Raw genomic sequence first — 26,055 nt, 5'->3', positions numbered from 1 at the left:
TGCAGCAGGCTAAAAGAAAGTACATTCACTGCCCTCCTCAAGGTAATAGGGACACATACATGCTATTCAAGTAGCTTTGGATTCCTTGATCCATGAATATACTTTTCGTATGCTCTTATACTGCAAGGGGAAATTTCATAAATATAGCAATAAGCCCGGGAAAATGTTGGCTCATGTTGTAAAATCTTGGGGAGATAATAGACACATTGTATTTATCAGAGACACGCAAAAATAGACCCATTCACGCACCGATCATATTGCGCAAGTTTTTGAAGATTATTTTGCCACCTTTTATTCTGCTGGACTGCAACCAACTGCTGATGATATGTCATATTATGTTCAGCAATCGGCTTTATCACTAGAACATTTAGCCCAATTGAACTCCCCATTAACAGCTAAAGAATTACAGCGAGCGATAATATCTTTGAAGCTGGGCTCTGCCCCAGGCCCTGATGGCTTTTTTTAGTTAATTTAACAAGCTCCTTCAGGTATTGTTGCTGGGCCCACTTTTAGCAATTATGATGCGGTAGTTCAAGATGGTTCCTTTCCCCTACATGAGAATAAGTATTAATAACTCTGCTGCCCAATCCTAATGTTTCTCCAGACCTTGTGACCTTCTATCGCCCCATTTCTTTAATGTGGATATCAAGTTGTTTCCAGTATGCTGGCCTCTAGCCTAGTGGGGATACTACCTGCCTTCACTGGTGAAGAGCAAAAGGGGTTTGTCCAGAGACATCAATCAGTTATAAATGTCAGGAAGTTACTATTGGCCATGGCCTACTGTCAACATCATAATTTACCCTCTATCGCGATTAGCCTAGATGCCAAAAAGAGTTTTGATAAAGTCTCCTGACCATTCATGTTTTCTGTCCTGTCTCACATGGGCCTTCATGGCTGGTTTATACAGGCCCTGATGGCATTATATGATTCCCTGATTACCTGTATAGTGTTCAATGGGGTTCAAACATCTTTGTTCCCCATTCAGAGAGGCACGAGGCAGGGGTGTCCATTGTCTCCACTCCTGTTTATACTAACTTTGGAACCCCCTGCTTCGTGTTCTTAAATCCTCTCCGGGGATACAAGGGGTCCCTCTTTCTTTGACACCTATTAAGGTATTAGCTTATGCAGATGATCTGCTAGTGACTATTACTGGCCTGTCAAGATTTCTCCCCACTTTGTTAGCTCTCATTCAAGAATACGGCAGTTTTTGGGCTTTTCTCTAAAACTTGCTAAGTCTAAAGCTCTACCAATCCTCCCAGAAGTATAGGTGACATGGGCTGGGGTCTTTCCTTTACAATGGGTGGATCACTCTTTTACCTACTTAGGGATCCAAATACCAGCTCATTTGTCTGTTATATGCTACTAATATAACTCATTTATTACAGGGGACCTCTGTTAGATTGAATCTCTGGCGAGCCTACTCGCTTTCCCTACTTGGTCACCTTAATCTCTTTAATATGTTGCTGACACATAAGTGGTTATATATTTTTCAAATGCTACCTTATTTCTCAAAACCAGTGATGAGAGATGACTGCATAAATTCTTTGCTATAGTATGCACGCCATCTTTGTACAAGGGGCTTGGGTTGTTGAACTTTACTACCTTGTGGTATGCGACACATCAATGATTGGTATCATTTGACTACAGATTTTACAGTTTCATCTTTGAAATTGTCTTTGATGAATAATGTACATTTTAGTTGTTATTTACATTCTATGGACTTACCACAACCTGCAATTTTGAAACTTTCACATATTTTGCCTTCAGCAATTTCAGTCTGGTGCTGGGTTGCTAAGAGACATTATTTTTCTGTGAAGGTTTCTCCCTACTTGCCTATTCGATTTAACCCTTGCTTCCCTGCGGTGTGATCCTGGAAAGCAAAATAAAACCGTTTAAAGATCTTCAAACAGAATTTTCTCTAACAGCAGTGGATGTCTTTCCATACTTGCAACTGAAGCGCTATATAGCCAGCTTGCCGTGGACTGATTTGACAGAGGACGTACAGGAGGAGTTGGCAGCTCTTTATACCTTGGGAGCACAAAATAGAGTACCTTTATCCTATCATCCCAAGGAACTACATAAAGCATAACATAAAATTCACTTCTATACTTCAAATACCACTAAGTTCTATGCGGTTCACAAAAGATAGAGAATACAGATGAATACAGCAACAAGATATCTAATTTCCAAAAGATTCAATGAAATGAAAAGATGTGTTTTTAAGGCATCCACAGTCGAACTGCTCTACCATTTCCTATGCCCAGGCCTGGAGAGAAGATTTGGCCTTTGCTTTAACTAAGGAGGTTTATCACTCTTATGTTCTCTCCATTCGTAAAGTGACTGACAACGTCAACAATTGTGAATTACAATATAACTTTACAATGAGACTCCATTTCTTTCCACTGAGAACTCAATTGGCTGGTATCACTGCTTCCCACTGTTCTAAGTGTGGCTTTCCGGCAGCTTCTATGGGACATATGTTCTGGTTCTGTCCTCATGTTCATAACTTTTGGAAGGTCTTGCTCCGCTTTCTATCTTCCTTGTTGACTTGTTGGGTCAAGTTGGAACCTTGCATTTTGTTTGATGTATTTTCTTTACAGACTCCTACTCCTTGAGGTTATTCAGCATTTTTACAGAGATCTGTCTTGATGGGGAAGAAAGTGATCCTGCTCTGTTGGCTGACCTCCCATCAGCCCTCTTTACAACAAAGGCGGATGCATATGATAAATTTGCTTAGGATGGAACATACCCAAATAAATAATACTGACCCTGCTCCTGGAAAGCGATTCACTAAAATTTGGAGCGTGTTTTGTAATCCATTCCTTGCCACAGCGAAAAGCAGACTTTTGAATGTGTGACTTTTTTCTACTACCTCATCATCCTTTTGAATTGGTTTTGTGGAGTGGGTAGAGGGGGTGGGCTTTTCCTTTTTTTGTAGATGTTCTTATATTGTACTATAGCAGCCTAACTTGTCAGATATCTGTTCTCATTCATGAGATGGATTTCCTGTATGTTGTCATTACTATTCTTTTTACAATTTGCTGCTTAATAAAAATGATTTATGCATAAGTTTATTTATCAATCTCCTATGTGGCACTCTGTCAAAAGCTTCGCTAAAGTCCAAGTACACTACATCTAGCACCCCAGTATAATGCCACTCCACCCGTTTTACCTATCCTGCCCCTCCTGAATAGATTATAGCAGGGGTGTCAAACTCAATCACATAAGGGGCTGAAATCTAAAACATAGGCTAAGTCACGGGCCATATTTTTTATTAAGATACTTAGAGGTCCTTTTAGTAAGATACACTAAATGTGCATCTTAATAAAAGGATCCCTTAGTCTTAGTAGAAGTATAGGGTTACAATCTCTCCAACCCCAAGCTGACTCTGATGTAAACAAAATAAATAAAAAAGACTTTTCCTCTCTTTTAGGTCCTAGTTCACTGCCTGCTGTTTAACACCAGCTCTGGCAGGATGTACATTTCAAATCTGACATATTGTAATCACAAAACAGAAAAATAAAATTATTTTTTCTACCTTTTGTTATCTGGTCATTATTCAGATCTAGTTGTCTTCTGATAACTTACTTGCCAGGATCTCCTTCCCTTCCGTTTCCTTCCCTCAGGGAGACCCTGGTTACCCATATCCATCAATATGTTTTGCAAGGAGGTATACATCCAACTTACACTTGAAACCCAGAATGGTAGTCTCTGTCACCACCTCCTCTGGGAGAGCATTCCAAGCATCCACCACCCGCTGTGTGAAACAGAACTTCCTGACATTTGTCCTGAACCTGCTGCCCCTCAGCTTTAGTCCATGACCACTTGTCCGTTTCACATTTGACAATGTGAACAACGATGATTCTTGCTCTATTTTGTCGAATCCTTTCAGTATTTTAAAAGTCTCAATCATATCCCCTCGCAGTCTCCTCTTCTCGAGGATGAACAGTCCCAGTCTTCCTAGTCGTTCTTTGTAGCTCAAATTTTCCATACCTTTTACTAGTTTCGTGGCTTGCCTCTGCACCCTTTCCAGCAGGGCTATATCCTTTTTTAAGTAAGGAGACCAGTGTTGGACACAGTACTCCAAGTGTGGTCTGACCATTGCTCTGTAAAGCGGCATTATAACGTCCACCGATCTACTCGTGATCCCCTTCTTTATCATGCCCAACATTCTGTTTGCTTTCTTTGCCGCTGCCGCGCATTGAGTCGACGGCTTCTGGTTTCTGTCTATCAGTACCCCCAGGTCTCTTTCTTGTTCAGTTTTGGCCAATGTTACACCTAACATTTTGTAATCATGTTCCTTATTTTTCTTGCCCAGGTGCATCACCTTGCATTTGTCTATGTTAAACTTCATCTGCCACTTGTCTGCCCATTCCTCCAGTTGGTTTAGATCCTTCTGGAGATCTTCAATGTCTTTTTGTGACCCAACTGCCCGACATAGTTTTGTGTCATCTGCAAACTTGATTATATTACTTGTTGTCTCCTCTTCAAGGTCATTTATGAAGATATTAAATAAGATAGGCCCAAGAACCGAGCCTTGGGGCACTCCGCTAGTCACCTTCTCCCAGTCCGAGAATACCCAATTTATGCTTACCCTCTGCAATCTTTTTTCTAGCCATTTGCCTATCCATCTAAGTACATCCCCTTCAATTCCGTGACTTAGTAGTTTCCTCATAAGCCTTGTGTGTGGGACCTTGTCAAACGCTTTCTGGAAGTCCAAGTAAATGATAGTCACCGGGTCTCCGCCGTCGATTAGTTTGTTCACCTTCTCGGAAAATTGAAGTAAATTCGTCAAACATGACTTCCCCTTCCTGAAGCCATGTTGACTAGCTCTCATCAGGTCGTGATTTTCCAGGTGTTGCACTATGCTATCCTTGATCAGTGCTTCAACCATCTTCCCAGGAACCGACGTTAGACTCACAGGTCTGTAATTGCCTGGTTCTCCTCTGGATCCTTTTTTGAAAATTGGGATAACATTTGCTATTTTCCAGTCATCTGGTATTTGCCCGGTTCTAATTGACATGTTAGCTAGGATTTGTAAAATCTCTCCAATTTCCATCTTAAGCTCCTTTAATACTCTCGGGTGAATTCCATCTGGTCCAGGGGATTTGTCACTTTTTAATTTGTTGATCTGATAATATATCATGTCTAATTCCACATTCACTGAGGTGAGGCTATCCTCTATGTCACCCTTGAATACCCTCCTTGTTTCCAGCATTGTTGTTGTGTCTTCATTAGTAAAGACGGAGGCAAAGAATTAATTTAGCCTATCTGCAATCTGTTTGTCTTCTTTAATGCACCCTTTCATTCCTTGATCGTCGAGAGGGCCTACTGCCTCTCTTGCTGGTTTTTTCCCTTTTATATATCTAAAAAAGGGCTTGAAGTTTTTGGCTTTTTGCGCTATCTTTTCCTCATAGGCCGTTTTGGCATCTCTTACCACCTTGTGACATTTCTTCTGGTCAACCTTATGACTATTCAGGCCTCCGTTGTGTGTTCCCGTTTCCATTTTTTGAACGAGTCCCTCTTATCCCTTACCGCATCTTTCACCTCTTTAGTTAGCCAAGCTGGTTCTCCTTTGTTCTTGTTTCGCCTTCCTTTGGATATCTGCGGAATGTAGAGATTCTGCACTTCGGGGATGGTATTTTTTAGTAGGGACCATGCTTGATCGACCGTTTTGATTCCGGGTGTCTTTTTCATGAGCCGTTTTTTAACCATGACTCTCATGCCGTCATAGTTCCCTTTTTTGAAGTTAAAGGCTGTGGTTTGGGCGGCATAGACCCGCAAATACGGAAAAACCGCGAATAACTTAAAGGTAGCAGTGCATTCCCCAAGCTTTGTCCCTTATGGTCTGTTTTGAAGCGCAAGCTCCTCTGTCGCCGTGCGCTTTTTCAAAAGACATCTACAGCCTTCGGAGCAATAGCGAGGGGTGGTGAGCCGGAAGCGGCGGCAGATGACAGGGTTCTTTTGGTTCCACATTCTCCCTTCCAGTCATTGAGTGCAGGAGCTAGGAGGGAAAGGAGGATAAACTGTGGTTCGTTGTCTACAGCAGTCGGAGCGATATCGAGGAGTGGTGAGCCGGAAGTGGTGGTGGCTGACAGGGTTCTTTTGGTTCCATATTCTCCCTTCCAGTCGTTGTTGAGTGTAGGAGCTAGGAGGGAGAGAAGGGTAAACTCTGGTTTGTTGTCCTTAGCAACAAGGTAAGAAAAATATACTGTAAGTGAAACTTCATGGGTAAAAGTGCCCGCTCAGCAATGCTGCACGCTGAAGAAAGTGCTGGGATGATGTCATTCTGGGGGAGGAGCCAGCATGGTAGAAATCACGAGTAATAAAACCGCAAATACAGAGGGAGAGATGTATAGCATACTATGCCATACTTTGATTATACAGTAATTTGAATATTTTACTGCTGTAATTGTCTATTGCTTATGTTTGACTTATTCTTGCTGTACTTCCTTGAGTGAATTCCTTCATTATGGCAGTAAATAAATCCTAAAAAGAATTGTTGTCCCTTATATTGTATTAGGTGATGGCTGGTATGCTCTCAGTGTGTATAACCAATGCAAGATATTTTACTGTTTGTCTTTAGTGTAGGGATCTGATTTTCCAGTAGGAGGTGTATTATTGTACTAGGCCCTGATGTAATATAGTATTTGCAGTGTTGCCTTTTCATAGGGCCAGCTAGGCCCTCAGAATTAATTGTTGTGATATGGCATGTTTACTTCAGTGTTTCTTTTTGCAAGTTTCAGTTACTTCAGAAAGAGGGTAATATTAAGATATTTCTACAGGTAAAGCAGTGTGTTATGTGCAAAAATAGTCTTATAAAAATTGCTCAGCCACCTCAACAAGAAACATCTGACTCTTGCACTGCTGGCCAAATCTGGAGCACATTTTCACCATTAGAAAATTCAGATACTGATAAACTTCTTTAAAATCTCTCCTCTCGCAGCATTCTTGATAAATGCCCTGGATGGCTATTAGCTAATGCTCCTGACCACATCATAGCCTGGCTCACTAACTTCCTGAACGGTTTACTTCACCAAGGCCAGCTCCCACCCCAGATGGGTCAAATTGTACTCACCCCAATTCCAAGGCCTCAAACACTGATCTAACAAATCCAGCAAACTACAGGCCTATAGCCGACATCCCTACACTCACCAAACTCCTAGAAACGCACGTAAGCAAACGACTCTCAACCTATATTGAAAAACACTCATGCCTTCATCACACTCAGTTTGGATTCTGACCACAACACAGCACGGAGTTGCTACTGCTATCTTTAACTACCAAAATCAAGCAATTACTAAGTAAAGGACATCAAGCTATCCTTCAATTCGATATTTCTGCAGCGTTTGACTCCTTCAATCACGAACTACTCCTCAACACACTCAGTGAGATAGGCATCATGGGTACAGTTTACAACTGGTTCAGAGACTTCCTACAGAACAGAAACTACCTAGTCAGGAAAGACGATGAATTCTCAAAAAGCTAGCCAGCCTTCTGCAGTGTTTCCCAGGGATCCCCCCTCTCACCAATACTTTACAGCCTATTCATGAGCTTACTAGGCAACATTACCTTTGACAACAATGAAAGCCTACTATCATATGCTGGTGACATCCTCTTCTTCATTCCAATAGAGTGTAAAACCATAGACATTCCTCAGAGAATCATTAACAACATAGAAAAGATACAAATGTGTGCCACACTCAAAAAGCTCAAACTGAATGCAGAAAAGACAAAAGCACTCTGGTTTCACAGTTCCCTGCAAACTGTCCCAACAACCATTACCTTGCCCATAGAAACCAATCTTGACATCAACAAAACTTCCAAAATACTTGGGGGTCATACTAGACTCAGTTCTCTCCTATAAACCCCAAATCTCCAACATACGAAAAAAGACCTTCTATAGCATGAGACAACTCTGACTGATCAGACACTTCTTCCACAGTCACCACTTTGCAATATTGACACAGATGCTTGTACTGTCTCAACTAGACTATTGTAATTCACCCGGAAACTTTAACTGATTCAAAACACAGCAATACGACTAATCTTCAAACTGAACAATATGACTCCATCTCGCCGTACTTCAACAAACTCCATTGGCTACCAATCAGTGCTTGCATTAGATTCAAAATATCATGCATTATGTATCACATCTTGTTTGCAAGCTCAGCTATGCTTCTCATAAACCTCTTCACCAATTCTCTATCCAATTCAACCAGAAACATCAAGAAACTCCTTATCCTTCCATCCCTTAAAGGAATAAAATACAAGCGCACATTCAGCACACTTATCATCTACCTCAGTGCAAAAACCTAGAACAACCTCCCTACAGCAATCAAAACCGAACCCAGCTATCTCAAATTTAGGAAAAAACTGAAGACTCTTCTCTTTGGGGCAACACATTCCATTGACAATCAGTAACCTGCATGGACTGAGATTTCAATTCTTCAATGTAAAATGTTCCGCTAATTTCTCCTCTCTACCTCATATTTAGAAGACCTACCACCCTTCTTTTCCTCTCCCCCTCTTCTCTGCATTTCTTGAATTATACATCACCTTGAACCTACTTATGCATAGAGCGACTCACAAATTTTTGATTAGATGTTCTTATATGTATGTGCATATAGCCTGTATTAATTTATGAGATCTGAAAATAGGGGCTCCTGGTGGTAGGGTTTAGAGCCAATCAGGGCCTTAGGCCCCTCCCACTGCATCCCAAGATGCATCGGAAGGGGTAAGGCCTGTCATTCTCAGCACATGGCTCTGTAGGCAGGAGGGAGTGGGCTTCCCTCCTGCTGATTTGTCTTTGGAAGGTATGGGAGGTCCAGGGAGGTGTGTGTGTGTGTGGGGGGGGGGTTCCAGAAATGTTGGTGGATATGGGGGCAATGTCGGGGTCCAGAAATGTTGAGATGTGGGGAGGATGTCATGGGGACGGGGTATAGGGCTCTGTAGCTCAGCTGATCCTGGTAAGGAGAATTCCCATCAGCTGAGATGGCAGGAATCCCTGAAACTGGCTCAGCTGATGGGGATTCCTCTGCCACGATCAGACAAGGTAGTTGGGTACGTCTACAAAACTTGCTTGAATGTGTTTTTCATGTGAACATTTTTATTTTTGAAAATGGCCAAAAAAGATAGACGTCCAAAGGACCAAAACGTCTACATAGATCATTTTCAAAAATAAGATATCTGACTGTTTTGAAAATAGACATTTTCTATACTAGATTTCTGGATGTTTTTTCCAAATTTGATTTCGATGTCCTATTGAAAATGCCCCTCTATATATCATTCAATGTATAATTAAGTGTATTGGTAATTTTACTAATTGGTTCAAATTAGCTAGTGTTTTTTATTGCATAGAAAGTTTTAGAATTTTTTGATAATATCTTTACAACTAGTTTAAAAAGGAGTGGAGACCATGATGAGGAAGTGGACCCAATGTGTAGAAATGTCAGTTTGGTATGTTTCCCTGTTGCCACCACAGATACTTCTGTTTAGAGATGTTACTACATCTAGCTGCACCAATGAGCCTCTTTTGCATTTAAAGCTATGTACCAGAGAAAAGCAAATGTATGTTTCCTTACCTGTACACAAGGGTCTCATCTACTGTGCAGTTATACTGAATTTGGTACATCCATACCACATAAGAAGATCTATTAATAATCCATTGCACCAGGGCAGAACTGGATGTCACGTCTGAGATGATGACTACTTTATCTGGTGGTCTGTTCTCAATGCTTGCATTCATAGTTGATTTTGCTGATGTAGTGATATCAGAGGATCCTGGATCTTGCTGTAGAACATTAACAGTTCCATTACTTCGATGGGGTAAGGGAATTATTGTTAAATCCACCATGGTAGTTGATTCACCAGCTGCATTGATAGCTATACAGGTGTAAGTACCATCATCCCTTATAGTGGTTACAAGAATATCCAAAGTCCCATTTCGGTAAGAGATCATTCTTGATGAGTTTGCCATAATTTTGTCATCTGGTGACACCCAGTGAATAACAGGCTCTGGATCCCCAATGGCTCTACACTTGAGAGTTGCTTTTTGACCCTCCAAAATCCAGAGCTTGTGTGTATGTCGTGTAATCAGTGGGGGCTCACAGGTAAACTCCTCCTCAGGAATAGACCAGAAGTAACGGCCAGCCACCTGAGGAGGTGTGGCACATGTTTCCATGTCATCCTCTCTCATCAGTCGCCGCAACCACAGTAGTTCACAGTTGCAGTGCAGAGGGTTCCCGCCAAAGTTCAGCACAATGTTAGACATGTAAGGAGTAGGGCTTATTATACCAGTCTGAGATCTAGCAAAAAGTGGATCAGGACGCAATGTATATAATCGATTAGAAGTCATATCCAGTCTAGAAAGCTTATATAGCTCAGCAAATGTTCCTTCCATAATGTAATCTATAAGGTTATGATCTAAGTTAAGTGTATGAAGGCTGACCATGTTTTGTATGGCTTCCCATGGGGCAGTGTTGAGGTTGTTATAAGACAGGTCCAGATCTTCCAGTGTCGACAGAAAGTCATTAAAGGCTATTATGGAGATGCTCACCAGCTGGTTGTTGTTAATAATTAGATGCTGCAGGTTGAGCATCCCTCGTAAATCATCTTCGTGGATTTCAGTCAGTCGATTACCATCAAGATGCAGAGAGCGAAGGCTCTCCAAGTCTCCAAATGCATACGGCTGGAGGCTGTCAATAGTGTTTCTGGAGAGGGTAAGGTCAACCAAGCCACTCATGTTGAGGAAGTTCTCCTGCTCTACCATTTGTATGAAGTTGTCAGCCAAGCGCAACTCCACAGTCCTCCGATCAATGTTGGATGGAACAAAGAGAAGCCCCTTATTGGCACAAAGAGTACTGAGGGACTCGGACAAGTTTTGGCAAACACAGTAGAATGGGCAGGCTTCAGTCACTGTTAATGCATTTCCAACCAAAAGGAGAACCGAAAACAGTCTTTCCATGGTAGAATATGGAGGTCAGGACAGCCTGAAAGGAGAGAAGATAAAATTTAAGATTGTGTAAAAAAAAATCTAGGGATGAACAATTGCCACATAACATTCTGTGGACTTGAGTACCCCTTTCATAGATTAATGCTCTTCAGATGATTGTTTTGACCCAATAAGCAAAAAGACTTGTTTGTATAGAAGCCTCTGCTATATGGATAAGTCCCCTATTCATTCATTTTTAGTGGTACCATACAGAATAGTGTAACTGAAAATTTTCTCTAACTATGCTAGCACTATCCATATAAAGAGTATTTCTATAACAGATTGCTTACATTATACGCTGATTGAACAAACCAGAGGGAACCAGCAACACAAACTAAGCAGCAGAAGAAATGCTGTGCAGTAGGCCCTGATGGAAACAAGATTTAGTGTATGTTTTATTTAAAAAATAAATGTCTTTATATTTATTTTTATTATTGTACTTCCATGTATAGACTCATGCCATAGACATCTTGCCAAAACACAGGCCATGTCAGGTCCAATAATAAAAATTTGCTTCCTTGGATCCAAGGCTCCACCTCTTGTTTCCAACTTCATTTCTTCTGCTTACATTTATGTGCCAGTTGTGTGACTAAATTTACAGAATATTAACATTTTTGCCCCTAAATGTATACTTACCTCCCAAAATGCCAGCAGAGCATCTAACTGGTATTCTAAAAATATGTGCTCAAATGGTATAATGTATATTTGAAAGGGAGGGCCATAAACATGACTGACATTCAACTGGGAACATTAACAGAATATTGTAAGTTGCCAGCTTGCCTGCTACATTTAAGCACTCCCGTTTATGCCAACTCTATGGCAGGTATAAATATGGGCACCTAAACATAGGCACATTAATACCAGGTTTATGCTAGCATTCTATTCAGTACTGACTGACCTTTTCAACGAGTCTCTAGAGTCAGGAGTGGTACCGACTAGCGAAGGGCGGATGTGGGTCCCTCTTCACAAAAGTGAAAGTAAGGAAGAAGTAGGGAATTACAGGCCGGTAAGTCTGACTTCTGTGGTAAGCAAATTAATGGAAACACTTTTAAAACAGAGAATGGTCAAGTTTCTGGAATCCTTTGGATTACAGGACCGGAGGCAACAATGATTCACTAGAGGTAGGTCTTGTCAGACAAATTTGATCAATTTCTCTGACTTGGGTGACTAGAGAATTAGATAGAGGATGTGCGCTAGATGTAGTGTATTTAGATTTTAGCAAAGCCTTTGACAGTGTTCCACACAGACGTCTAATAAATAAACTGAGTGCCCTCAGAACGGTGAAAGCTAGAAGGATGCTAGGTTGCATAGGGAGAGGTATGGCTAGCAGGAAAAAGGAGGTATTGATGCCCCTGTATAAGATTTTGGTGAGACCTCATTTAGAATATTGTGTACAATTCTGGAGGCTTCACCTTCAAAAAGATATAAAAAGGATGGAGTCGGTCCAAAGGAAGGCTACTAAAATGATATGTGGTCTTCATCATAAGGCGTATGGGGACAGACTTAAAGATCTCAATCTGTATACTTTGGAGGAGAGGCGGGAGAGGGGAGATATGATAGAGATGTTAAATACCTACATAATATAAATGCGCATGAATCAAGTCTCTTTAATTTGAAAGGAAACTCTGCAATGAGAGGGCATAGCATGAAGTTAAGAGGTGATAGGCTCCGGAGTAATCTAAGGAAATACTTTTTAACAGAAAGGGTGGTGATGCGTGAAACAGTCTCCCAGAAGAGGTGGTGGAGACAGACACTATGTCTGAATTCAAAAGGGCCTGGGATAGGCCGTGAGATCTCTCGAAGAGAGAAAGAGATAATGGTTACTGCGGATGGGCAGATTAGATGGGCCATTTGGCCTTTATCTGCCATCATGTTTCTATGAAGACAGGATTCTGTACAGTAGCTATTACTTCCCATTAGTTATGAATCTGCAGAAGGGTGTCATTTTAAAACTTTGAACTCCTCTCCTTTTACAGGTCCCTCTTCAGTTTTTCCTTGTGCAAGCAAATTCAGAAGGTGTGTTCTGATTATTCTGCTTCTTATATTCAACTAAGCTTCAATGGCTGTTTATGGCGCAGATTTTCTGGCAGCAGCCTTCTTGGATTTTTAGCTATTTCTTTAACGAAGTCCTTCTTTCTGCCTCAAAACCCCTCATTTTGCCTAGGGATCATCTGTACTGCATGCTTCAGGTTAGTCTAGCCCCAATCCCCGAGGTGATTAAATATGCAGATGACACTAAACTGTTCAAAGTTGTTAGAATGCATTCAGACTGTGAAAACTGCAGGAAGACCTTAGAAAATTGGAATTTTGGGCATCCAAATGGCAGATGAAATTTAATATCGACAAATGCAAAGTGATGGACATAGGAAAGAATAATCCAAATCATAGTTACTGGATGCTATGGTCCATCTTGGGCATTAGCTCTCAAGAAAAAGATCTGGGTATCATCGTGGACAATACGCTGAAACCTTCCATACAATGTGTGGCAGTGGCCAAGAAAAAAACAAGACGATAGGAATTATTAGAAAAGGGATGGTGAACAAGACTAAGAATGTTATGCCTCTCTATTGCTCAATGGTGTGATCTCACCTTGAGTAGTGCGTTCAGTTCTGGTCTCCATATCTCAAAAAAGATATAGCAGCACTAGAACAGGTTCAAAGAAGAGCGATCAAGATGACAAAGGGGATGGAACATAAGAATTGCCATACTGGGACAGACCAAAGGCCCATCAATCCAAGTATCCTGTTTCCAACAGTGGCCATCCCAGGTCCTAAGTACCTAGCAAGATCTCAAGTAGCAAAATAGATTTTATGCTGTTTATCCTAGGAATAAGCGGTGGATTTCCTCAAGCCATCTCAATAATGGCCTATGGACTATTCTTTTAGGAAATTATCTGAACCTTTTTTAAACCCCGCTAAGCTAACTGATTTCACCACATTCTCCGGCAATGAATTCCAGAGTTTAATTACACATTGTGTGAAGAAATATTTTCTCCAGTTTGTTTTAAATCTACTATTTAGTAACTTCATCGAATGTCCCCTAGTCCTAGTATTTTTGGAAAGAGTGAACAAGTGATTCATATCTACCCTGTCCACTCCACTCATTATTTTATAGACCTCTATCATATCCCACCTGAGCCTTCTCTTCTCCAAGCTGAAGAGCCTTAGCTGCTTTAGCCTTTCCTCATAGGGAAGTTGACCCATCCATTGTATCATTTTTGTCGCCCTTTTCTGTATCTTTTCTAATTTTGCTATATCTTTTTTGAGATGCAGCGACTAGAACTGCACACAGTATTCGAGGTAAGGCCATACATATAATAGAGCGATACAAGGGCATTATAACATTTTCAGCTTTGTTTTCCATATCTTTCCTGCTAGTTCCTAATGGGTTTCAACGTATCCTCAGTATGACACTTAGATCCTTTTCCTGGGTAGTGACTACAAACACAGAACCCAGCATCACGTACTTATAGTTCGGGTTCCTATTTTCCACATGCATCACTCTGCACTTGCTAAAATTAAACATCATCTGCCATTTTTACGCCCAGTCTTCCAGTTTCACAAGGTACTCTGGCAATTTTTCACAATCCTCTTAACATTTAACTACTTTAAACAACTTTGTGTCATCAGCAAATTTAATTATCTCGCTAGTTATTCCCATCGCTAGATCATTGATAAATATGTTAAAAAACAGTGGCCCCACACAGACCCCTGGGGAACCCCAATATTTACCCTCCTCCATTGAGAATATTGACCATTTAAATCCATTTTCTGTTTTCTGTCTTTCAACCATAAGAATAGCCTTACTGGGTCAGACCAATGGTCTGTCAAGCCCAGTAGCCCATTCTCACGGTGGCCAATCCAGGTCACAAGTACCTGGCCAAAACCCAAGGTGTAGCAATATTCCATGGTACCGATACAGGGCAAGCAGTGGCTTCCCCTGTGTCTTTCTCAATAACAGACTATGGACTTTTCATTCAGGAACTTATCCAAACCTTTCTTAAAACCAGCTATGCTATCTGCTCTTACCACATCCTCTGGCAATGCGTTCCAGAGCTTAACTATTCTCTGAGTGAAAAAAAATTTCCTCCAATTGGTTTTCAAAGTATTTCCCTGTAACTTCATCGAGTGTCTCCTAGTCTTTGTAATTTTTGACAGAGTGAAAAATCGATCCACTTGCACCCGTTCTATTCCACTTATGATTTTGTAGAGTTCAATCATATCTCCCCTCAGCCGTATCTTTTCCAAGCCCTAACTTTTTTAGTCTTTCCTCATACGAGAGAAGTTCCATCCCCTTTACCATATTTGTTGCTCTTCTTTGAACCTTTTCTACCGCCACTATATCTTTCTTGAGATAAGGAGACCAGAATTGATGCAATACTCCAGATGAGGTCACACCATGGAGCGATACAGGGGCATTATAACATTCTTAGTCTTGTTAACCATCCCTTTTTTAATAATTCCTAGCATCCTATTTGCTTTTTTGACCGCCGCTGTACATTGGGCGGAAGATTCCATCGTATTGTCTACGATGACACCCGGATCCTTTTCTTGGGCGCTAATCCCCAAGGTGGACCCTAGCATTCAGTAACTGTGATTCAGGTTATTCTTCCCAATGTGCATCACTTTGCATTTGTCCAGTTCTCAATCCATAAAAGAACATTACCTCCTATCCCATGATTTTCTAATTTCCTCAGAAGGGTAAGGGTATCTAGCTAAAAGTCACCCTTGGAAGTCTTCCAGCCTGGGCAATCAATTCTGCTGCTTATGAGACTACATGTTCTACCACTTACTGAGCAGCGGTGTTGTTCTTAGGTGTCTGCTTCTGATTGATTTAGGACTTTTTTTTAAATCTTATATTTCTTTAGTAGTAGTGCCTAATTTTGCCTTCTCTTTGCTTTCTGCATTTTCTTTATATTCCTTGATACTGTATGTTATTTCTTTGCTCAGCCTCATCGTATGTCTTTTTGTATCCATAGCACATTTCTTTTCTTTATATCTCCTTAATAATTAATTTTTTCTCCTATATTTAATATAACTTAGGGCCTCTTCTATCAAACTGTGCTAGGAATTCTATGAGTGTCGGGAGCAGTGCGGGCCATTCAGTGCGGCTAACCACACTACAAACTGCTAGCGCAGTTTGATAGAAGAGGCTCTTAGATTGTGAGCCTGCTGGGACAGTCTGTAATGTATTTCAATTGTACTAGTATTGTAAACCGTTGACTACTCATGTGCAAGCAGTATATCAATTTTAATAAATAAAATCAGTGTCTTTCATGAGGTACTTTGTCAAATGCCTTTTGAAAATCCAAATACGCAATATCAACTGGTTCACCTTTATCCATATTTTCATTCACCCCATCAAAGAAATGCAGTAGATTGGTGAGGCAAGATTTCCCTTGTCTAAGCCCATATTTGCTTTCTCTCATTAATCCGTGCTTACGTATATGTTCTGTCATTTTGTTCTTTATAATAGTCTCTACCATTTTGCTCAGCACCGACGTCAGACTCATCGATCTCCATTCTCGCAACAAGTTCACCGTCCTTCTTCAATTCGACCTCTCTGCAGCTTTTGATGTCGTCCATCATGATATTCTAATTTACCAACTCACCGAGATAGGCATAAACTCCACAGTCCTTGACTGGTTCTCGAAGTTCTTACGCTCCCGCTCCTATATAGTCAACATGAAGGGCACTTCTTCCTCCCCCTGGAACCCGATCTGTGGAGTCCCGCAAGGCTCACCTCTCTCTCCTATCCTCTTCAACATTTATATGTCCTCCCTTAAACTCATTCATCTCTCCCCCCTTGAAACACTCTACACTTACGCAGACAACATCTTTGTCCTCCTCGAGACCGACCGGAACCTCACCAACCTCTCGGCGAACATATCTTCATGTATATCGAACCTTCAATCCTGGACCCACACTGTGCAGATGAAACTGAATGAATCTAAAACAAAACTTCTCTGGCTCAGCCCAAAATTGGACAAACTGCCCACCTCCATCCCACTGTCCTCTGGCCCCACTCTGCATCTTGAATATTCTAGTAAAGTTCTGGGAGTCATCATTGACTCTACACTTTCCTTCAACGACCACCTCAACTCCCTAGTAAAAAAATGTTTCTTCAGCCTTCACATGCTGAGAAAAGTGAGATCCTGTTTCCATCAAAAACACTTTGCCGTCCTTGTCCAATCCACCATCCTTTCCAGACTGGACTACTGCAACTCTATCTACCTTAGCCTAACAAAGAAAAACCTTCAAAGACTCCAGTGGATTCAGAATACCGCTGCTAAGCTTATCTTCGTAAAAAGCAAATTCGACCACGTCTCACCGCTTTTATCCAAGCTCCACTGGCTCCCGATTATCTCCAGAGTCCACTTCAAATGTGTTTGCCTCACTTTCAAGATCCTACACGGTATCCTCCCTCCCTTCATTCCTCTTTCTTGGAACTCCTCTAACCCCAATTCTGCCAGATCCACCCAAAAACTGAAACTTTCCTTTCCTTCTCTAAAAGGCGTTTCACTTGTAGGAAAACTAGGTTCTTCCCTCCCTTTCAGAATCACTCAGCTCTGGAACAACCATACCTCCCCTCTTAGGAATCTGAGCTCCCTCCAACTCTTCCGTAAACATCTGATCCACAGCCTTTCCCTATACTCTCCATCTTCTTATTTCAGGCTTTCTTAAATTTTATTACTATTTTTGAATCCACTCTTCTGTCTCACTGTTCTGTGTATTTACCTCCGATTTCATGATGAAATATTTCCTTATTTTGATTGTTGAAGTTGTTTCGGTCTCGCCGTGCCTGGGTAGGTAGAACCAACATTTCAGCCAATGTGCTATGGATCTTTTTTCAGGGTGTAATGGGAGGTCTGCAGTTTTGTCTTTATATAATGTGAGCTCTCAAACCTGATTGGCTAGGGCTTGAAGTGATTGAGGCAGGAAAGTCCATTGGTCACGAATTAGAATTTTGTCAGGAGAGTCTGTTGGTCATGAATTTGAATTTTAAATATGTTCTCCCTATAAAGCTGACTTTCCCGCCAAAATTCAAATTCATGACCAATGACCTCTCCTGCCTCAGTCACATTAAGCCCCAGCCAATCAGGTTTGAGGACCCACACTATATAAAGACAAAACTGTAGACCTCCCAGCATACCCTGAAGAAAGCCACAGCATGATGGGTGGAATGCCAGTTCTGCCTAACCAAATGCGGTGAGACCTGGACAACTACAACAAGCATGACTCCAGCCACAGGAGCATAAGAGAACATTTCCTTATTTTACTCCTGCATTATTTATTATTTATAGCTTAGAGGCTTGGCACTCCCTCTCAGACTACTAACATTTTGGCCTTCAAAACTCTTGCTATACATACACCAACCTCTCTGGCCACTTTGGGTCCCTCTGATAAACCCACCTGTCCCCCTAAACTCCACTCTCATAGCCTTCCTCTGTTCCAAGATTTACATACCAAAAACCTTCATGGTCAAGCCAGCTTTGCTGTTAGTTAGTTTATAGGCATACATATGAAAGAAATATGTTGGCTACCAGAATATAAGCTCTTTACATAAGAAGATTTGTTGAGGAATGTAAAAATTAGTTTTGAGTAGCAGTGGTTCCTTTTGGTCAAATATTACCTCTAGTCTTTACTAAAATTTTCACTGTAAACCTGTAGTAGATACCAGGGCTGTGGAATCAGAGTCGGAAGCAATTTTGGGGTTACTGGAGTCAGTCGGTGAAAATGTGCCAACTCCAACTCCTAATAGAGTTAAATTGTATGTAATGCAAATATTATAATGCCTAGATTTTTTATTTCATAGACAATTTGATTAATATGCCCAGGCCCCCCTTATCAATCGGTAAAACCACCATACAAAGAGCCCTTTCTTTTCTTCACTCAAGGTGTGGTGGACACCTGGAATGCGCTTCCAGAGGGCGTAATAGGGCAGAGTACGGTACTGGGGTTCAAGAAAGGATTGGACAATTTCCTGTTGGAAAAGGGGATAGAGGGGTATAGATAGAGGATTACTGCACAGGTCCTGGACCTGTTGGGCCGCCGCGTGAGCGGACTGCTGGGCACGATGGACCTCAGGTCTGACCCAGCAGAGGCATTGCTTATGTTCTTAACCCATTTTTTCAAGATATGTTATACTTTTAGAATATATTTTGATATCATATTCTGTGATTACAAAATGTAATATATTTCATGATATTTATATTTGTGAAAGTGGCACCTAGAGAATGACACGGGGATAAAGTTTGTCCTCGCCCCATCCCTGCGAACTCTGATTCCATCCGCACAAACCTCGAATAGTTAAGATTTTATATTGAAATCATTTTATTAAAGTATAAAAAGAAACAATATTCTGTACAACTGTAATTTCATAAATCACAAATACAGAACAAGGTTCAACAAAACCCTTTTCTCCCCTCCCCCTCACATATATCCCCTTCCCTATCGAGGCAACTAAATAAGCCAAATTAATAGAAATTGCTGCATAGAAAAATCATACTAACAGAATATCTTGATCACACACACATACACAACACAAATGGCAAATCCACGATAACTGTCCAAAAATGATAAAACATAAATTAAACCAAAATCTCAAGAACCACACCTTGCATGTAGTACAACACCTATACAGATATATAAATAAAGGAGTCGGAGTCGAAGGTTTGATGTACCGACTCGACAGCTCTAGTAGGTACACTCGAGTTTCAGCTGTATATGCAGAAATGTTGCATTATATTTGTCTACTGTTGAAATACAATTTGTGATTCTGCTTCCATTGAATTGCTGCCATATGCTACTGATGTGTTTTCTTTGCTCTGCTGCTAGTGATATCTGTAACCATAGTTCACTTAAAATAATGTATGCCAGGAAAAGCACACTTCTTCCTGACTTAGTTCCCTAGAATAATACTGCTACTCATCTTGGTAAATGTAATGGAATTATTAAAGCATTGGAAGTGGAATTGTTTTCCTTAGAGCAGCTGAACCAAAAGAAGGGAGGTCCAACCTTGCCTGCAGTAAAAAAACCAGCCAGGAACAAACAAACCAAAACTGCAGATATGTACAACGATGTAGGCAAATTTTATTGTGACAAGCAAACTATATATTAAAACCTTTTTACCAAACGGGGGACCCAACATGGTTCGTGTTTCGGACAACCTTCATCAGGGGTCCATGGTAGATAAAGGAAAAAACATATGTCACAACAAATATTGAAAAGGATAATATAAAACCAAACAGATGATGTGTCACGCCGAGAGTCTCTGCAAATAGTAAAAATCGCTAGCGATTTCGGAAGGTTGTCCGAAACACGGACCGTGTTGGGTCCCCCGTTTGGTAAAAAGGTTTTAATATATAGTTTGCTTGTCACAATAAAATTCGCCTACATCGTTGTACAGATCTGCAGTTTTCCTTAGAGCAGCTAACAACAAGATAAGAGCCTTCCCTGCAAGACTTTCTAATTAAACCCACAAGAAACCCTGCCGAACTGAATATGCTTCCAAAGACCTGCAGATGCTCACAGGGTACTTACAAGAGAAAAGACGTATAGTAACAAGTAATATCTGATTAGCATAAAATATGTTCAGAAAGCCATCATGTGTAAGAGCAACATAAAATTATCATTGTACAGGGCTCTTAGTGGGCCATATTTAGAGTTTGAGGTACAGTGTTAAGCTCTACATTTGAGTAAATATAGCAATTATTTTTAAAAAAAAAAGTATAGAGAAAGGCAACTAATTAATTAAAAAGATGGATATCGGGATCTTGTAGGAGCACCTATTTATTCTTGAAGTTTCAATCAGAAGTGACTTTTTCCAAGACTAAATGGATGTGAAGGTACATGACTTCCAGAGGAGCAAAACTGTCCTAAATCCAGCTATGGATATGTTATGGATGGATTTCTGGAGGATGCCTGAAATAGAGGAAGCAAACCTTCAGAAAAAGTATGCCCTAGTGCAGTGGTTCTTAAAGCTGTATTCTTTTTTCTGAATATGACCATGTTACCCCTTTTCTGAGCAATTCACACTGGCTTCCAATAAATCACTGTATCTCCTTTAAAATATTACTCTTAGTATTTAAAACTTTGTCTACTAATGAACTACAATTTATTAACAGAATGCTTATTCCTTATAATACATCACGTTCCCTTCGATCTACTGCTCAAAAGCTTTTGGCAGTCCCTTCTTTGAAAGTCATCGGAACTAGACGACACGATATGTTTTCGGTGATGGCCCCCCAACTCTGGAATACTTTGCCCCAATATATAAGAGAGGAAAAGGATCTTAGCCATTTTAAAAATAATTTAAAAACTTTCCTTTTTAAAGACGCTTAAATGATAAAGTACTAACCTTCAAGGATTATAATATTCCCTCCCTAATGTTTTTTTTTCCATGACTCTTTTTCTACTTTAAAGCATTGAATTGTAACTTTATCCCTCCTTCCCTTGTGTATCAATCTGTTCGAAAGTTTGTTGGTCCAACCCATTACTGTTAAAGTTTAAATAGTACGTCTAAATGTATATTTATTTTATTCTGTTGTAACTCGCTTAGCAAATTTGAATAAGCGATTCATCAAATCTAAATAAACTTGAAAGTTTGCTTCCTCTGTTTCAGGCATCCTCCAGATAGTCGGGTTTTCAAGATATCCCTAATGAATATGCATTTAATCCTAAATCGTATAAACCTATTTAATTTTAATAGCTCCAAGAAAAATTTATAAGCAGCAAATATGAAGAAGCTATTTCTATATATTCAAATTGATTTTTCTTAACATCTTTTTATTAATCATTTATTTAACTGTATAAAAATACAACTATTCCAATTCACAATTCTAAAATGATTTTTCTATAATAGAAAACAAGAACTCTATCTCCCAAATGCTAGGAACTTGCGTGATATTTTCTTAATACTTAAAAAGACAGTTCAATATTCAGTATTCAATATTGATCCATCGCAATACTGTCCATATATTCAACACTCCTCCAGCTCTTGGTAGTCCCGTTCTTTTTTCACTGAATTCCCGGCAGAGCCGCATTGTCCAGCCCGACACAGAACTGTTTCGCTATCCCAGTGTCATCAGGAGCTGTGACTATATAGGGTTCTCAATCAGCTCTAAATACATACAATATAATATCATTTTACATATCTCATTCTTAAATATACTTTATCAGTAAGATTCAAAAAATTCTAATAGTACTTATTACCTGACACATCATAAATCAACAGCAAAGGGGATTCATTTCTTGTGTTGTCCCCACTCGCTTTCCTTGTTCAAATGAGGAATACATCTAACCCGCCCTGTTCCTACATTTTATCCTTACTTACTAATGATCCCACCTGATTACTACACCAATCTTCATTACCCTCCTTAATCATACAATTAATTCCACTCCACCTCCTTATTGTCCCCTGGATTCTATAGGATCCCATTGATAAATTAACCGCTGTTCCTTCTGTAATAATATCTGACACATTCCCTCCCCTACACAATTCAACCTGAACTAGTACAACAAACCGTAAATCATCTACCACATGCCTTGCTTCTACCTAATGATTAACCAGTGGGGTTTCCATTTTATTTAATCGTAAATTACTGAAATGTTGAGCTATTCACTGCTTAATCTTATACTTGATTTACGATTACCGTAAGCAGCGAATATGTATTTCATCTGCATCTGGCAGATTCTCTTGATGTAAACCGCTCTGAACTGTTAATGTATTGCGGGTTATAAATAAAATTGTATTATATAACTCACTGCTTCTGTTATTGGGGCCCTGAGCATCTGTGAATTCTCAAGGCCTGCTGGGTCCTACCCCATCCAAAACAGGAAGTTCAGAGGGGGTAAGACCTAGCAGGCCTTTAGCCTAACTCAGTTAAATTAATTCTTCTCCATGAATGTCAAGAAGAAAATGCTAAGATACCTGGCACTTGCGAAGTGGGAAGAAAGTTGTATTTCATAGTTGAAGAAAAGACCTAGTATTCTTGGGCCCTAATATGGCAGCAAGATATTTCCATTTTCAAGGAATTGGAATTGATATTGATCGGAGCTCATGCATATCAGGACATCACACAGATGGAGAATATGCTATCTGAACTCTGTCATTTGACCTTATGAGGTCATGTTATATCTCTTTTAGGTGTAATGCATGAGATGATATCATGATGCAGAAGCACTCTGGTGAGTCGGAGGATTACTGAAATCTTTTGGGAGGGTGGGGAGATGGTCTGGCAGCTTCCAGATGCTTGTTTTGGGCTTTCGTCTGAAACAGAACCAGCTTATATTGGGTTGTGGTGCACAGAGCTGCCAAGATGGCTAGTTTCAGGAGGACATTTTGGCACAATTCTGGATTTCTGACAACCTCATCAAGATCCATTAGATTAGATGTCAATGGATAGAATTAGAGACTAAAGATACCACACTGCATTGGAGATATAGGTTTAAAAGCAGAACTGCTGAAATGTTTTCCTCTTTGAGCTAGGAAACTTGGCAGCTCTTCAAATAGTGTGTTCCTTCTGTTGTTATGTCTGTCTTCCAACTCAGCTTAGAATTTTTGTCACCAGGAGAACCACAAACCACAGCTTCCACCAGGAATCCCATTATCATGGACCCTGTGACTAGAGAATGACATGGTGATAAAATTCATCACCATTCCTGTCCCCGAGGATAACCGTGGGAAACAATCCCATGTCATTCTTTAGTGTCTATCCCAACCTCAGTCCTTCTCATCAGCATTCTTTAATGCAAGGCTTGAGGGTCAGTGACTGTGCCCATTCATATTCTCATTCTTCCCTCTCTCCTTAAAGAATGACATGGAGATAGATTCTCTTGACTATCCACTTGATATTGTCATTAATGATGACAGAGACTTTTTACCTTCTAAAAGCTGTAAACCAGTGTGTCTCAAACTTTTTTAGCTTCAGCGCACTAAACGGAGCAAATGCTTTTTGCAGCACATTATACAGTAATTGAAATTATAAAATTGCAAAACCAACAAAAAATTAAATTTGAGAGTTATTTATTTAAAGTTCTTTAAGCTATGTATGGGTAATTATAATAACGGTGAAACTAAAGTAGATAGAATAGAATTGCTAATCAATGCGATGGACGTACTTGTTTTTGAGTTTAAATTAACTCAAAATGCGGCTCGATAGTCAAGAAGCAAACACACATTTCATGATCCACCATCTGCAGTCATTCTCTTTTTTCGATTTAATTTCTGTCAGAGCTGAAAATCCAATTTCACAAAGATAAGAAGATCCAAACGTAACAAAGCCTTAATTGGTTTATTGCTCAAGTTAGGATAGCTACTACATAAAAAATAAAACTAAAATTACTTGCCACTAGTTTTCAAGGACCAATCACGTCAAAGAATGATGGATGTCTGGGCGGTTGTATCCTTATGCACACAGGCGCTCATAACATTGGCAGACTCTTGTGTATGTGACATACATGTCATCTATTCTAGTGTATACTTATGAAGGGAATTTTTTTAAAATAAAGTGAAATTCTGGAATTTCTCGTGGCACACGGAATCTCTTCAGGGCACACAGTTTGAGAGACACTCCTGTAAACAGTGCCTCTGCAATATCCTGAGGCCCAGCCTGCCCAGGTTGCAGATTTATAATAATAATAATAATAACTTTATTTTTCTATACCGCCATAGTCAGATGACTTCTAGGCGGTTCACATCGAAAGAAGGCTGGACATTCAGCGAATTACAAATGTGTGAGGGGAATGTTGCAGAAGAAAGGGGGGGGAGGGAATGTAAGCGGGGTTGAGAGGGGAGGGGATGTGAGAGGGAGTTGGGATTGCCTGAGAGATTGTTTCGGGTTTGTAGGGGGGAAAAAGCGTAGAGCGAAGGTCAGTCTGTTTAGGTGATGAATTTGTCAAACAGAGTGGTTTTGATTGATTTTTAGAATGCGTTGTAGGTCTGTCTGGTTTTATTTATGTAGTTTCCCAGCCAGAATTGTTTTCTGTTAGCTTGGAACATGAAGGTTCTGTCAAGGAAGGATTTGTATTTGCAGCCAGTGATTTTAGAATAGGCAAAGATGTTTTTGTTTCTGGTTGTTCGTGTGGAGTTGTGTAGAGTGAAGTGTGTTTGCAGGTAGGAAGGTGCTAGGCCCCAGATTTGTTTGAAGCAGATGCATGCAAATATGAAAGTTCACAGTTCTGTATTCGCGCTTTCATTGGTAGCCAGTGCAGTTCTTTGTAGTATGGGCTAATGTGGTCTTTTTTTCTCAGTCCGAAGATTAAGCGAACTGCAGTGTTTTGTACTAATCTCAGCTCCTTTATTGTTTTTTGTGGGATAACCAGGTAGACGATGTTGCAGTAGTCCAGGGTGGATAGGATCAGCGATTGCACCAGTAACCTGAAGGATGTTGTGTCAAAGTATTTTTTAATAGTCCTTAGCTTCCATAGTGTATAAAAGCATTTCTTCACTGTAAAGTTTGTGTGGTTAGCCATGGTCAAGTGTCAGTTCACCTTCATGACATAACATAACACAACACAACACTTAGTACCAGGCTAGCACTAATCTAGTACATTTCTAAAGACAAACAAAGATTTATGGGGCCTCAAATGGGTAAATGTCATGTCATGTATTTCCTACTCGGCGTCAAATGGGTAAATGTCATGTTTTTCCTACAAATACGAGTATCTTACTGGCCATTTGGGGCCTTTGCTGTGTGTTTTTTTCCATCCAGTTTCTAATTTAGCTCACGCTAAAAACAAGTACAGCAGTTATTTGTCTATACCCAGAGGATTTATAATCTAAAGTTCTCATTTACTATTCTGCATTTGCACAATTTAATGCACATTATTTAATAATGGGGCTTATTTACTAAGTAAGCACATACATATTCACTTAGTAAATGAGGGTTAAGTGACTTGCCAACAGAGCATCGGTGGGATTTGTACCCTGCAGTCCCTCATTCTCTGCAAAGCCAATTGTCAGAATACTAGCATTATATTGCTAGTTTAAAAGTCTTGTTAGCTATGAAAACTGGCTTCCTCTGTTAGCATGCATCTGAAAGATTGATGTCACTGGCATTA

The 26,055-nt window shown here is 40.2% G+C and overlaps 2 protein-coding genes across 7 annotated transcripts in view; one reads left to right on the top strand and one right to left on the bottom strand.

Annotated features, from left to right (window-relative positions):
- The window catches only part of PC (pyruvate carboxylase), a 318,688-nt gene that overhangs the window by 186,666 nt on the left and 105,967 nt on the right, over nucleotides 1-26,055 (top strand). The gene's annotated exons all lie outside the window — the stretch shown is intronic.
- Nucleotides 1-26,055, bottom strand: part of LRFN4 (leucine rich repeat and fibronectin type III domain containing 4) — a 42,279-nt gene that overhangs the window by 14,398 nt on the left and 1,826 nt on the right. For both annotated transcript variants that reach the window (XM_033954340.1, XM_033954341.1), the window contains exon 2: nucleotides 9,585-10,991. In XM_033954340.1, the coding sequence (XP_033810231.1) occupies nucleotides 9,585-10,966 (1,382 nt within the window). In that variant the 5' untranslated portion in view covers nucleotides 10,967-10,991. The remainder of the gene's footprint in view (nucleotides 1-9,584; nucleotides 10,992-26,055) is intronic.

This window comes from Geotrypetes seraphini, chromosome 8 (genome assembly GCF_902459505.1).
Source record: "Geotrypetes seraphini chromosome 8, aGeoSer1.1, whole genome shotgun sequence".
Lineage (NCBI taxonomy): Eukaryota > Metazoa > Chordata > Amphibia > Gymnophiona > Dermophiidae > Geotrypetes > Geotrypetes seraphini.
This window is presented reverse-complemented; position numbering and strand designations above follow the sequence as displayed.